General features: G+C 37.6%; 1 protein-coding gene across 1 annotated transcript in view; it reads right to left on the bottom strand.

Moving 5' to 3' along the window:
• The window catches only part of LOC140165037 (double-strand break repair protein MRE11-like), a 76,493-nt gene that overhangs the window by 33,879 nt on the left and 26,111 nt on the right, over positions 1-16,503 (bottom strand). Inside the window, exons 10-17 of the mRNA XM_072188450.1 lie at positions 13,439-13,519; positions 11,155-11,281; positions 9,149-9,252; positions 7,978-8,145; positions 5,951-6,016; positions 4,435-4,741; positions 2,433-2,473; positions 785-852 (exon numbers count right to left, since the gene is read on the bottom strand). Of these exons, the coding sequence (XP_072044551.1) occupies positions 785-852; positions 2,433-2,473; positions 4,435-4,741; positions 5,951-6,016; positions 7,978-8,145; positions 9,149-9,252; positions 11,155-11,281; positions 13,439-13,519 (962 nt within the window). The remainder of the gene's footprint in view (positions 1-784; positions 853-2,432; positions 2,474-4,434; positions 4,742-5,950; positions 6,017-7,977; positions 8,146-9,148; positions 9,253-11,154; positions 11,282-13,438; positions 13,520-16,503) is intronic.

Genomic DNA, 16,503 nt, shown 5'->3' with positions numbered 1-16,503 from the left:
TTTGTATAAAGAAACCAGATGTGGTTCCTTGCCCTTGAATATAAATTTTGAACAGATATGATAGTCATTAGCGTGCGTCTTGAGACAGTAGCTTGCGTCTTGAGACAGTAGCTTGCGTCTTGAGTCAAAAACTGACAATAATTCGGGCAATAATTCTGATTTATATGTGCCGAATTATATAGCGCAGTGTATAGGCCAATCGTTGAGGTAGTCTGAAAGGATATGACCTATGGCATCCATGCTCGACCGACACACAGCGGTCCAGTCACCGAGCTAATCGGGCTATTGTCAGTAGCCTTAGTCAGATGTCCTTCGCCTATTATGCGACTCAAAACTATTAAACAGGTCGATACAAAATGGTCATGCGTGGAGGTGGATTCAACCTACCATGGCGATTTCTGCCATGAAGATATTGGGGCGATGACACTGTGCACCCTCAAGTAAACTAAATTCTATCAAATAGAATTACCTTGCACTTTTCATTTCATAATTTGAAAAATGAATGGCTTAAGTGACCGGTCTGCTAATGATGTCGAATATGGTAATTTGGCAACTGTGAGTATGTAAAACCAGGGATGTGAGAGTAGAACTCATGATGATACGGCAACTACACATGACAAACCGCCCACCGCACAAGATTCAACTGCGACGTGAGCAAAATACGCACCTACGTCTTTACCAAACTCGTGGTGAAACAAAGGGGATGAGGTTGACAAAAATATAAGCCCTTGAAAAAAAAAACGGAAAGCCATAAGATGAATTGCATGGAAGCGTAAATACTTACTTGCTATTCAGTGGTTTTTTCTTTGTGCTAGAGGGCGCCCAGTCACCACTACCATCTGAATCGGAATCCTGGAGGGGAAAAATGTCACATTACTATGGTAACACTTAATGGATTGTCGTCTGTCAGATCATTTCCAGGGGTTAGTGCAAAGGCTAATCTGTAATAGCTGCCAGGTGTCATTTTTAGATGTGTACAATACAGAATGCAGGAATTGTCAAATGCCTATAGAGCAGCTATTGCAGATAAGACATTCTTGCTTTAACACCTCAATATCAAGGGTTTTGTGCAAAGATTGCCCTATTGCAATAGCTGCCAGGTGTCAGGTGAATACAATATAGAATGCAGAAATGGTCAAATGCCTATAGGGCAGCTATTGCAGATAGGACATTCTTGCTCTAACACCTCAATATCAATGTGCAAAGATTGCCCCATCTACAATAGCTGCCAGGTGTCAGGTGCATACAATATAGAATGCAGACATTGACACATCGCTATAAGGCAGCTATTACACATTTTTGCTCTAACACCTCAATATCAAGGGTTGTGTGCAAAGATTGTCCTATCTTCAATAGCTGTCAGGAGTCATATCATTATGCATACAATACAGAATGCAGGAATTGTCAAATGCCTATAGAGCAGCTATTGCAGACAGGGCATTCTTGCTTTAACACCTCAATATCAAGGGTTGTGTGCAAAGATTGTCCTATCTTCAATAGCTGCCAGGAGTCATATCATTATGTACACAATATAGAATGCAGGAATTGTCAAATGTCTATAGGGCAGCTATTGGAGACAAGACAATCTTGCACTACACCCTCAATTTGTATGTTTCACTCATTACCTGAGAGATACAGTCCTAGTGTCACGTGTTAATGAGGGTTGATCATTACATGAAATGCAACAGACAAATTTGCTATGCACATACCACATATTTTTATGGTCTTTAGCATAAATGCTCTATTGGATATACGCGAAGGTATGTAACACTGGTGTGATTGTTAGACACTCAGAATTGACCCTCATAAATATGCGTACAAAGCACAGGGACTTTGGCTGTTTGCGAATATATAATCTGTAATCTATATCTCTTTAGTTTACACTACTGTTGAAAAGTAAGAAATTAAACCAAGCCATTGGGCTATTCCAGTTGAAATCCATACACCCCTATGGAAGACATGACCTTAATCTACCAGATAGGGAGTGTGAATTTCAAATGGGGTTACCTGAATGGGTAACACCTTTTGAAATCTTCACCCCCTCTGTTTGAGATTAAGGTCATGTTTTCCATAGAGGTGGGTGGAGGTCAACTGGAATAACCCAATGTAGATAACATAATGATAGTTGATCTTTCTTTGCAATTGGACACAATGATACCCATCACATCAAACCATGGCCGAGTTGGTACTCTTTGATTAGACCTCATTGATTGGGTCCCATGAGGTACATTAAGCGGCTTACATGAGTGACACATAAACATGGCAGAGTCAATACTCTTTGATTCTACCTCATTGATTGGGTCCCATACATTTGAAAAGGGACAATAGTATATAATTAGAATACAATATCCATACCGACTGTCCACGTTTAGTTTTTTGTGAGCTTTACAGTAATAATTTTAATTTTAATTATTCTCCCCTCATATGCTTACCTCATACACAATCTTTGACTTGGATGCTGGCTTCTTATTTGCTACAAAATAATCACAAACAAGTAACTATATTAGTCGAATTAGTCTTACTATCGTGGGATGTTAATATCTACTCATATGAAATGTGTTTAAAATTTGTAGTCAGGGGAGGGAGGGGAGCAGAATGCAATTCTATTAAACCTTTTTAAAAAGAGAGATTGATAGCCTCCCTTGTTCTAAATATTGAAGACAAAATTGGTTCCTTGTATTGGAGTGTTTGGTCCTCAGAAGGCAAATGTAGTTTTATATTGGATTTTGGAAGTGCTGGGTTTATATAATAAACACACTTACCATCCTACACACAAAGACAAACTAAAACTCACAGGATACAAACTATCAGTATTGCTGAAATCAGTGAAACTAACTGGCAACTCTAGTAGAAGATTTACTAGAAACACTGATCTCAGCATCTCACACACTATTACATGTACCTACTAAAGAAGGAATCGGTTCTGAAATTATCTGGGAAAATAAGGAACCAGTTGGTTCTGAAATTATCTGGGAAAATATCCTGGTGAGTGCTGTTCAATGTTTTCATCTTTCTACTTCTTGTTTATTACCTGCATGCATGAACTTACACAACTGTATAAATTAACACTAGTAACTCTGTTAATATCTGACTAAGAGCAAAGTGTCTGAATAAAGAATTCAAGATGAATACTCTACATCAGACATTTGGAGTTACTAGTGTAAGCCCCATGCCCCAAGCACAAACCCACACACATACTATCTCTTACACCCAGATACATACATACATACCCATCAAACCAGGCTCAGAAATCCGACGCGAATCTGTGAATCGATTCGCGCAAAGATTCTCCTAAAACATCGACGGGGCGAATCCATACGGATTCGCGTAATGCATTGGCAGTATACAGAAAGATAAAAATATATACTAAGTTTGACTATCTATACTTCACTTTTTAAGCAACTGAACCCAAAATGGCTAATTATGGTATAATTTACTTAAATCATTAATAATTTGTACAATAATACTGATTTGAGAGGGCATTTTAACAGCAAAAACAGCCATCGGTTGCTTGCCGATCTTTAGTTCACCAAACCCGCCATCTTGGATGACTAATTCAGACTGTATGAGGGCATTATAATTTTCAATCATTGTGCAGTGGGAGCCGGAGGTAGATTTAAGCGAATCAAGAATTCTGGCAATGTTCTCTTGTGAGAATCCAAATGGATTCGCCCGCACTTCCATGGATTTCTAGGCCTGCAAACCCAGTCACTCCAACAATTAGGTCATTATAGGTCATTAACCTCTGATGTGATGTAGGCTAGTCCTGCTTAATCGGAGCTAGTACAGCATCCAGATCCAGAACTGTTAATACGTACCCTATTCATCTTGGATACCTTATTCAGACACTCTGCATCAGACATTTGGATTACTAGTGTAACCCCCATCACAAAAAGCATGATCCACCCTCCTGGGTTTTTACTACCCAACCGTGGACATACTTTTTAGTTTTTTCACCTTACCATGGACATGGTTAAGTTTTCACCATCCAAGCGCGATTCCGACACAACACTGGCAAATGCGGTCAATACATGTAGCTACAATGTGGTCTTATAAATTATGCTGTGTTTTGGGTCTAGAATAACCATACATGGATGTTTTTTTGGTCACAGTTCCTGTTTGTTTGCAGTTATACCAAAGGATTTCTCATGTGTGTACAAACAAATGCACTCACCCCCGGCCCACATCTGTTAATGTAATAATGGGCAATTCCAGTAGACATCCATACACCCCTGTGGAAGACATGCTCTTAATCTCCCACACAGGGGTGTAGATTTCAATTGGAACCACTCATAATTCAGGTAATCCCATTTGAAAACCACACTCCCTGTGTGGCAGCTTAAGGTCATATTTTCCATACGAGATGTACGGATTTCAACTGGAATAGCCTTGATGTGGCTGTATCCAAGAATTGAAGATCACACATCTGCCTACCTGAAACAGATCCATTTTTACTAAAATCAAGAACAGACTGCTTGGTTCGTCCTGAGCTGGTTGCTTGAGATGAACTTTGACCTCCTCTTGACCCACGACCTCCTCTTGACCCACGACCTCCTCTTGATCCCCTTCCTCTTGCGGTAGTTGCCCCTCCACCTCTCCCCCTCCCTCTGCCCCTGCCTCTGGTTGATGTTGAAGTAGCACCTGCTTCACTGTCAGAGTCTCCTGCAGAGTTCATTTCTTCATCGCTGAAGGCAGCAGTTTCTCCCCGTGTTTGCCTTTGTTCTTTGACCTTTTCCAAGACCTATTATATCATTCAAACACATTGTGTGAGTACAAGAACATCTTATGTAGCGTCGGGGGATAGTTGATACTCTATACCACTAATACCAGTGAGTATCACCCAGGGCCTAGATTTCGACGAGAATCACAGAATCGATTCTCCTAATGATTCTTGCAAGATTCGGTTGCGAAAATCAACTTCTCTCATTGTATCATACAGTAAGTGCAGTGACTATGATGGATTTTAATTCCCGCAAACCAAGACGAAATCTAGGCTCTGATCGTCCATCACTAATCATATGTGCACCATAGACATCATATACAAATAACTAGACAAATGGAGGCCATTGTATTTTGATGAGCTAGTTGGAGGATTGCGCAAATGAGGATATTAAGTAAAATGTTTACATTTTTAACAATACCCTCAAAATAACTGATGCGCAGTCATTAAAGCCATATTATAACATTTCCATAGAATTACGGTACTATCCTTTGATGTGTATAATCTGTATATCCGTCCCACACGCCACTGTGTTATTAACATCATGTATGTGTTTGACTAATATTTCCATCGTAATAATAAAACTACTGTTCCTGTGTTTTATTCAAAATCTCGGATTTTGACAAAACTACAACACCTATAGTCTTGATTTTTTGATTTTTTGTCTTAATTAAAGTTAGTTTAAAGTACAATATAATCATGTAAAAACAGAATTTTGATAAAATATTGAAGGCGTTCTCCTCAGCAAATGTTATAATATGGCTTTAACCTCTAATTAGAGAGTATCAATTGTTACTGCAATAGAGCATAATAATTTGCAACCTGGTTGCCACAAATTTTGTCAGCTGAGTGTTCTTAGCAGTTAGCTCAATCGATAAGGCATTCGACTATGGTGCGAGAGGTTGTGGGTTCGAACCCAGGCAGTGTCTAGTTTGTTCTTGCGGAAAAGTTGAGTTAGCTTGAAACAAGGAACTTACTGCTAATTCTTGTTGTAACCCATACAAACTCGGGGAGATGATCCTGGTTCTGATGGTTACTTGTGGAATGTCTAGGGTGTGCGCTCTTGAAGCAGCAAAGTCCCTGAATTGTTGTTTAATGGATTATGGAATGATATGAGGCCGTAGTGGTCAGCGACAACCTGTAAAGTGTACTGAGGCTTGTGGATCAATGTCTAGTCATTGTGCCTGTGCGTAGCGCACTATAAATCACTGCGGGTTGTTTTTTTCTTACCTCTTGCACTTCTTGTTTCTCCTGTTCCTCACTCACTTGATTTCTCTGAGCTTTGTACATCTGAACCTGTTAGAAAAGCAAAATGATTGATGGTTGCATTCATTGACTGAACGAAGTTGAAAAACACGTCATTCCCTATAATTTACATCCACAACTACACATGAAACAAAGTTTGCTGACTTATTAGTTTTATCAACTGATATGTATCAGCACCTGATGATTTCTTTGGTATTTTTCTCTTGCAAGCCCTCCTCTCTCAATGATATGATCATAGTACCTCTTTCCAGGTATTTTATCAAGTATTCTTTCACACAGGGAGTGTGAATTTCAAATGGGATTACCTGGATGGGATATAAGGTCATGTCAGGGGATGCATGATTTTCAACTGGAATAGCCCATTTCCTTACACCAGCTTTCCCACAGACTTTCATCATAAAGTATAACAACCCATATTTACCTCTTTTATGATATTGTCATCAGTAGCTTTCCTGTCTCTCAGCACCTTCTATGTTCTTGCTAGCTGATGAGTGATGAGTTCTTTGACAGCTTTCTTTATCAATCCCCTCTCCTCCCCTCCCCCAGACAGATATAAGGGTCAGATTTTTGGCGTGAATCAGAGAATCGATTCTCGCAAAGATTCTCGTAAACAGATTTGCATGAATCAAATTTGATTCCGCAAATGTTTGTAATTTATACAGAAGTTGATTTGCGAGAATCAAATGATTCTCGCATATTTATTCTGCAAGAATCAAGATCGATTCTCGCACTGTGAAACAAAACTCTGACCCTGGATATTATTCCTCTTCCCCTGGTCTGTCTTTCATGTATTCTTTGTTTGGATTTACATTTAAATGTGTTCCACAATACTGTCCACATCATCAGTAGCTTTCATGTCTTTCAGCACCTTCTGTGTTCTTGCTAGTTGATGATTGATTAGTTCCTTGACAGTCTTAGCTTCTTTATCTTTCTAGAATCTCAGACCTGCCAACCTACCGAAGTCAGAATGAGGGACATTGAGACCAAAACCTTGCACATGTACACAAACCAGGTACCGACAAATTCAAAGACTTAAGGTGTGCAATACTTTCAGGCTTCAGAGAAGGTTTTGCAGGTCTAAATTTATCACAATAGAATAGACTAAAGAGAATGCTATAGCAAATTTTAAAGAGACATTTTCATCATTTTCTGCTGTTCTTACATTTAAATTTGCCATCACTGAAATTTTCTGAACAGGACTGTCATACATACATACATACATGTAAAGGTATTTATAAAGCGCCTTTAAAATTTATCAAAGTGCTGAACAAGGAGAGAAAGGATGGGGAAAAAAAAAAAACATAGCGGAACAAGAAAAGAAGCTAACTGAAAAGGTGAGTTTTCAGTTTCTTCCTGAAAACTGGAATTGATGGAGACTCCCTGATGGCTTTAGGGATTTTGTTCCATTCCCTCGGGCCAGAGACAGAGAAGGTATTTAAACCAGATCCTCTATGTGCCCTAGGCTGACTAAGCAGAGTCTTATCGGAAGAAGATATCAATTATCTTCCGGGAGCATAGGCTGAAAGAAGCTCACAAAGATAATTGGGGGCACGGCCCTGAGAGCACTTGAAAACATAAAGCAGAAGTTTAAAAAGAATTCGGTCCTGGATTGGGAGCCAATGCAATTGAATGAGAAGGTTGGAGGTACCAGTTGAGCGAGGGACAGAGAAAATCAAACGCACAGCACGATTTTGCAGCTTCTGCAGTCTATTTCTTTCACCTTGAGTGATACCATAAAGGATTGCATTGCCATAATCAAGTCGGGACAGTATGAGAGAGCGAACAGCATGGTGACAGGTATCCATGCCTGTCCCTCATTTTCACTTTGGTAAACCCCAAATGAGGGACAGTCCCTCAAAATGAGGGACAGTTGGCAGGTCTGGAATCTTCTTTGTCAACCCCACACCTTCCCAGGACAGATCAGACAAAAATTTTGCTCCTACCTCTTTCTTGATGTATTCTTTCTAAATTACGCCACTGAGCATATTTACCTCTTTTACAATATTGTCATCAGTAGCTTTCCTGTCTCTGAGCACCTTCTGTGTTCTTGCTAGCTGATGAGTGATGAGTTCTTTGATAGCATCTTTCTCAGCCTTGTCAACAAACTCTTGCACAGCCTGACCCAGACCTTTCTCTGATAGCAATGATAACTGATTTTTCTTGAAAGAAAAGAAAATCGCTTATGAAAAGTACCATATTGGTCCGAGTATAGTCCCACCCGTTTTTTAGGTGAAAATTTTTCACAATTGGGGGTGGGATTATACTCAATTAAAAAAAAAAAATGGTTTTTTTTTTAAAGTTTTTTATTCGGTTTTGGAGTGTCCCTGGACCTAGACCTAGATGCTAGGATCATTCATGGTTGACCTAAAAAAATGAATTGAATGCATTTTGAAATCATTAATAGAGTATGACATGAATACAAATTATCAATTTTCATATTAAAAATACAAAACATCTTGATTTTTTTTTTTTGTTTATTCATGAATGATCCTAGCATCTAGGTCTAGGTCCAGGGACACTCCAAAACCGAAAACAAAAACTTAAAAAAAAAAAAAAAAATTCTGGAAAAATGGGGGGTGGGACTATACTCGAACATGGGACTATACTCGGGCGAATACGGTACTTTGCATGATTTGACACACTTATAATAATAATATCGCAAAGCGGTTGAAAGGTAGAACAGGCACTTGATGCAGTTTAACTGATAAAGGATACATGTTAGGCTAAACAAAGTGTTTGAGATGTTAAGGATACTACTGAGCAGAGTGCATTAGTCAAGATAATCGCACGAGACCGTAGAGTTATTGTATTTAGCTCTTACCATGGTCAAGTCCATATCTTGATGAATGCATTTCTGCGAAGTAATTATCCTGCATAAACTTTTCGAGTGCATCAGATATAATAAAACAATTGGCAATTAATTGCTCCATTGATATTTTAATTTCACCTTGGGAAGCCATTATACTGACTTCAGCTTTCAATTTGAGAAATCAAGAAAAACTGACATTTTCAAGCAAATAATGAATGATTTTTTTTTCAAGAGATTTAATTCTTACACATTTTATTTTGTTTTTCACAGAATATGAAATCAATAAATCTATGAAAAATACTTAGGATATATCATACAATGTCTGTATTTACTTTTATATTGTTTAAAATTACCTCATCTGTATTAGTAAAATATGTCTTGACCAAGTCTTCTACTCTGCCTGCATCCAAAGCATCTGGACGGAAGAAATTGGCCATCTCTTCAGCAGACTCCTTGTCTGTAAATCAGATATGATATAATGAAAGACAGAGATAAAAAGATTTTATCGCGTCTGACGTCATCTGTCAATCAAACTCGAGCACGGTTTGTTTACAAGTGTCGTGATGATGATTTGTTGAACGCAGAGGTATAACTGGGCGCCTTTTGCACCTTCAAACATACAAACCATCTCAAAAGTTAGCTCTTTATATAGTAGGAAACTTTCTTTCGCGAAGGCACCATGTCAACAATGCCGGAAAAGTTGCTTTTTGTCTTGTAAAAGTATGTAATTTTTCACGATTTTCTGCTATTCCTTTTCTCTGACCAGCACCAGATAAATCGGCCTTCCTTTTGCACTATTAACCTGTGTAAACCACCTGTGTGAATTTCAAATGGTTTTACCTGAATGGGTGACTCCATTTGAAATTAACACTCCATGTGTGGGAGATTAAGGTCATGTCTTCCATAGGGGGTGTTGGGTGTATGAATTTCTGTTGGGCTATTCTAGTTGAAATCCATACACCCTCTATAGAAGAGATGACCTTAATCCCCCACACAGGGAGTGTGGGAGATTATAAGGTCATGCCTTCTATAGGGGTATGGGCTGTATGAATTTTAAATGTAACATCCCATTCCATGTTGGTGTTTTGCCTTTGCCTTGAAGTATTGTTTTGCAGATTTCCTTTTATAAATTAAGCATACTGCCAACTGTCCAACATGGGCAGGGTCCTATGTACATGCTTGACATCATAATGTGTGTACGTGAGGGGTTAACGCTTAAAAAGATTAATAGAGGGATATTTTTCGTATAATTAATATCATTGAATCTCAAAGACTAAGTTTGTGTGTCACTCTTAGAGGGCAAAATAGTGCTTGTTCTGCATAAAATGTGTTGTAATGATAGCGTATGGTAAGGGTCACATGCGAACGCCTTTGAATCACTCAAACAAAGAAGCTCGAAAGATACAAACAGCTATACTCTGATCAGCTCATAATCAGCCGAAAAATAGACCCACATTAAAGAGTGATATAGTTGACCTGTCTGGTCTATATCTTGTTATAAATCGCAGTCAAATAATCGAAAATTCACCCAATTTTTCTCTTAACCATTGGTTTCTATGGGCCAGGAAACTACCGGAAGTCGAAGGAGCCAATATTGAAAAGTCACCTAAATGTTTCTATGGAACAGGATATTTTCAAAAGCAGCTGGGAATATGTGACATGATCAAGGGGAATGAGTCACATGTCGACCCTGGTCGAAAATGAGTTTTACATATGTTTCTAAAGAGGACATTCAGAGCTTTCAGAAACTGATATGAAAATGTTGATATGACTTTTCTTTGTGAAGTTATGTCAATTTATCAGTCACTGAAAACGATAAAAAACAAAAGAATTTTAACACTTTCTTTGCCAATATCTCAAAATCAATATTAGCGACATCCGACTCATTTTCCTTGATCGTGTCACATATCTTCAAAAGTCACCCAATTGGGCTAGCGGATTTGGCAACCCTGGTGCACTATTGCGATCATCATGTGTGATGACTATCCATGCGCATATTTTTTTGGGGGCTTTGGGGTGCCAGTCCCCCGGGTAAAAGCAGGGGTGGCCAAAACGAAGGCGGCGGAAGAAGAAGGGCGGCAAAAAGCGAAGGGCGGAAAAAAGAAATAGTACAAAAAAAATGGCGGAAAAAATGTAAAAAATGGTACTATACATCAAAATGTGTTGCTTTTACAGCGCTAGCGCCTAAAATCCTTCTTTTTTTTTTTTGCTCTTCACTTTTTCAAGCCACCGGAAAAAAATTAGGTCAACCTTTTCAGGCTGTTGGGGAAGGGGGCGGCAAAATTGGATTTTCTTCAGCCCCCCGGGGTAGGGGCGGCCACGGTACGCCACTGCTATCCATATCATAAATCCAACCTACCTTTCTTTTGTGCCTGTACTTTTTTTCTCTGAAATAGAATAATATCTTTGGGATTGGCTACTCTGTTGACAAATTTCTGTCCAAAGCGATTTGCATTAAATGTGTCAAATCCACCGCTATAATCAACCTGTGTATGGAGAGAAACGGAATCCGGTGTTAAAAACAACTAGATAGGCAAAATATCCAATTCTCTCGATCATGAAAGCCACCATGGGGTACACATAGATTTGCATTGAATGTGTCAAATCCACCGCTATAATCAACCTGGATATGGAGAGAAAGCATTTCTTGTTTGTTCTGTATGATGAGGGGAAGAGTTTGAGTTATATGAAGCAACTTTAACATTTTAATCATTCTGAACTTTGACCTAAATAAGCTGGTGACCATCCAAAGGACATGAGATTTTGGACACAGGTATTTTTTTATTTCTATACACCTATATGATCGTACAATGTACCATATTCATTGCAATAAGCACCCAGGGCACTTTACAAAGTCATTTTGGGTGGACGCTTAGTTTTTACCTGGTTTACCTAATTTTTACGTACATGTAAGGGCTGTTTATTAGAGACAAATTTACCTCCTCGTTGTAGTAGGGTTTGTTCTTTTCAACCACTTTTTGACAATTCAGGTCGATTCAAGCCGGATTGGCGCTAATGGTGGAAGATAAAGATTATGTTGACCATAGGGGGTGTTTGGATTGATTTCAACTGGAACAGCCCATTCCAGAAGTATGTTATCATCCAAAATGGTCTCCTACATGTACATATACCCCTGTGGATGGTCATTAGAATGAACCATGAAAAATAGTGAAAATAAAACATAATGTTCCCTTTAAGGGTAGACGAGGTATTGTTGGTCGAAGCAACCTAAAAATTGATTTCCATTATCTGGATCAATATATTATTGAAAATTAACACCTTGATGTTTTGCAAAAGTTCATTCTACAAATCGTATACTTTGCAAACTTGCTTAATTTATTGTTGTTAATGAGTTATGTACGTTTTACAAAAGTGTTGTTGTTTTAGCCCTCTTTACAACGTAACTCAAGAACCGCAGCACCTATAAAAGTATATCTGTGATATTCTAATTCTTCTACACGCTCGCTATGAATTGAGCAATACAGTTTTTGCCAAAGCTCGCTACCATTTGTAAGATGCTGTGAACTACCAAATCACAACAGTTTAAAATAATTAATAACCTTAAGAATGTCCAGCCACAGGACAATTTGTTAATTTTGCCCCCAAAATGGCCAAATGAGTCACAAACACCCAAATTATTCTTATTATTCTCAGTTTATTTTTCTCAAATTCTTTCGGGCCGATGACTCAACTTGCCGGGCAAATGGACTATTCCAGTTGAAATCCATACACCCCTACCGAAGACACAACCTTAATCTCCCACACAGGGGGTTTAGATTTCATTTGGAGTCACCCATTCATCATGTGTTAATTCCATAGGGGGTGTGTGGATTTCAAATAGAACCCCTCAACTGAGCACCATACAACACTTAAAGGAGTATTTTGTGATCCTAGCATCCTCTTTTTACGACATTTTTCAGTACATATCCACGAAAAAAGCATATTCCAAAAATTTCAGTTGATTCTGATATTGCGTTTGCGAGTTATGCATGATTATGTATATTACACTGCTCCATATACGTTGTAATTTCGTTCTGGTGCACCAGAACGAAATACAAATTTCACGATATCTTGGCTAAACGAATTAATCTGCAAAAATATTTTGTACATAAACATTATGTAGCCAGAAGTTTCCAGTGATATAAAAATCTTAACTTTTTTTTTGAGAAAAGTGGGGGGAGGAGGCTGTGGATCACGAAATGCCCTTTTAAGTAAATTATAGTTTTCAGCCCAGTTCTTCAGCAGCCTGCCAATTTGGGGCAGTTTTTCAAGTATTCCAACTTGGTTAAGAATTAGGCTAATATACTTATGTGTTCAATGTATCTGTACATATAAAACTACGCTGGCAAAGTTACGTAATGATTAACTACCATAGCAATATAGGTGAAAACAATTTTGAATATATTGCACTGCACTACAAGCAGGTTGAACTCATCACCTGTGGATGTCTGCAATCGTAGATTGAATACAATACCAGTCTTTTGAAAGATACTAATCTTACAGGTGTGAGTTTCAGCATGACATGGTTCAATGCAGAGGTACCGTGTGAACGTACCAGTGCAGCGTGGTATATTCAACAATTGTTTTTACCTATTGCTATAGTAGTTAAATCCGATTATTACATAACTTCGCCATATACATACCCTTAGTCTTATAAGTGGTAGTTTTGGTTGTTTAGCATTGCCACTATGTTCTGCATCTGCTCTAGCTATCAAAGCCTCAACCTGTATATGAAAACAAACAAGCAAAATCTCAAATAAACTGTCAATCATGAAAATCCATAAACCCCCTATCGAAGACATGGCTTTAAAGCCATAATGTACGATCTTATAATACAAAATTGGTTAATTTTTTTCAAACCTGATTTTTTTGCATATTTGTAATGTTTACACATGTCCCAACTTGTACCTAAACGGAATCGGCCAAATTTGTTATCTTTGTATGACAACAGATCAAAGTTCGACATATTCTCATGATTTAAAAATTATGATAAGATGTCCTCCCATAGAACTGCATTTAAATGGCCAAAATAACCAGTGGTGTTTCTTTCACTAGTTCAACTTAAAATGGACAGCAACCCTTCCCGTCAATTATACCTAATATTATTTCAACATTTTGAATAAAGAATAACAAAATTAAAATTTGACGGAAATCGTGCATCAAGACTTTAATCTCCCACACACAGGGGTGTAAAATGGAATGACCAATTCAGGTATCCCAATTTGAAATTCACACTCCTCATGTCCAAGATTAAGGACATGCCTTCCATAGGGGGTTTATGGATTTCAACTGTAACTTGATAGCCCAATGTACTGTAGTAGTATCTAACCTAATCTTCGACAACACAAATGTTAAATGTAGAAAAAAACATTAAAAAAACAGAGGAAAAGAAAAAAATGGCAAACACATCAGCACTGCAATCAGAAATTAAGAAACCAAAGTTTCAATTTTCAACTCAATCTTGATCAGTTACCTTTTCAGCACAGTTAAGTACAATTTTTAATTTTTCTGTGGTGTGTGCTGTGTGTTGAGCGTATACGAGCATGAACACATAAGCAATCCATAATCATGCTGATTGGCTGATCAATGGTCATGACAGCAAGACGATTGACCCATTGGTCATCGGCAAGTAGAATGGCGGTCGTTTACCGGCGCGTACCCGGAACACAGAAGAATTTAACAATTAGCTATAACTAAGCTTCCTGATATTTTTGAATTGTCTACATTTACTTGCAAGTGTCTGAGTACAACATCATTTATGTAGAATGGCTTTTTCTTTAATCTCTAGCAGGGTCACATATTTGTAGTAAAATGTTTACATATTGAAAAATTATATTGCCGTATTGGTCCGAGTATATAAAGTCCTACCCGTTTTTTATGTGAACATTTTTCACAATTGCGGGGTGGGATTATACTCAAATTTCAAAAAAAAAAAAAAAAAAAATTCAAGATGTTTTGTATTTTAATATGAAAATTGATAATTTGTATTCATGTCATACTCTATTAATGATTTCAAAATGCATTGAATTTTTTTAGGTCAACCATGAATGATCCTAGCATCTAGGTCTACAACCATGGCCAAAATGTGTTGGGACACTTATGGAAAACGTACACTATAGTATGACCTTATTTCCGTTATTATTAACGTGATAAAGTGGAGGTTTCTTTGGTGTCAAGCCTAAACACTTTCCTAACACTAACCCTCCCCTTCCCCACCAATCAATGTTGGGTGCCACAAGGCTCGTGTGACCAAAAAAGTCGAATTCAACATTGATCGGGGAGTGGGGGCTTATTTACATTACCCTATCAAACCGTCCCAACACTTATGGCCAGCATTGTCTCTAAGGTACAAAAAATCTAATTTTAAAATGTGTGTTTTGGCCCATATCTCCTCAACCATAGCTTGGATTTTCATCAAATTTTACATGAAAACGGAGAAACTATTTATCTTTTCACTTATATAAACATTATTGCATTTTCCTCATGTGATTTAGGGATACGGTCACGTTTTATACGCAATATCATGTATTTTACAGTGCGTTCTGAACATTATTAGCCTATGCCAACTACGTATTTTGCGTAAAATGACGTTTTATTTTGAAAGAGTAGTGATTTAATCACCAGAAATACATGATATTTGTTGACAGGAATTGATTGAAGTCTTTTAAAAGAGTGATTTTGGGAAAAAATACTTAAAATTAAAAAAAAGCTAATTTTTAGAAGAAAAAAAACAAAACTTTAATCATTTTCATCGTTTGCATCAAAAAGCGTATGTGGTATTTACAACGTATATCGTGTAAATATAATCATAGTCGGCAGGAGTAGGCTTAAATTACATTTTATGACTGAAATTTATTAAAGCGCTTTCAAAGAAACTTATAGTAAGTATAGAAAGTAAAATATAGGTAGACATACAGAAAAAAGAAGGGACGGACATTGGCAAAAATTAATAGAACGACGAATATAATATGATGAAGGATATTGTAAAATAATAACAAAAAAGAAAAGAAAAAGAAATGTAAATAAATTCAGGGGCTCGAACCCGTGTCCACTGCGCCTGTGGCAGATGCAGTATCCATTGCGCCACAGAGCTGTGTAACTTCAACAGGCTTAAACTATAATATAATGCTATTCAACATGCATGTATATAAATATACGCTCTACACACGATATACAGTCCAAAAAATACATTTTTACGGCATTTGTTTCATTAACTGAATATTTATCATATAGCAGGTGTTGGCTGACATTGTGCTCCACATTTAGTTCAGTTTTGTCCGGGATAAATGACTACGGGACAAAATCGGACGGTATACACGTCTTTAAAGAGTAAAGAATTTTAATATAATATTACTTTCTTTTTCTTTTTACAAACGTGTATATCGCTCGCTTTTTGTCCCAAAATCATTTTACCTCGCCCAAAACTGAAATATATGTGGAGCACAAATGTCAGCCAACACCTGCTATATGATAAATATTCAGTTAATGAAACAAATGCCGTAAAAGTGTGATTTGTTTGACTGTTTATCTACTGTCCGTAGAGCGTATATTTATATACATGCATCTTGAATAGCATTATATTACAGTTTAAGCCTGTTAAAGTAATACAGCTCTGTGGTGCAATGGATACGCATCTGCCACAGGCACAGTGGACACGGGTTCGAGCCCCTGAATTTATTTATATATCTTTTTCTTTTCTTTTTTTTTT

This window comes from Amphiura filiformis, chromosome 11 (genome assembly GCF_039555335.1).
Source record: "Amphiura filiformis chromosome 11, Afil_fr2py, whole genome shotgun sequence".
In the NCBI taxonomy this organism is placed as follows: domain Eukaryota; kingdom Metazoa; phylum Echinodermata; class Ophiuroidea; order Amphilepidida; family Amphiuridae; genus Amphiura; species Amphiura filiformis.
The sequence above is the reverse complement of the archived record's forward strand: the minus strand, read 5'-3'. Positions and strand labels throughout refer to the sequence as shown.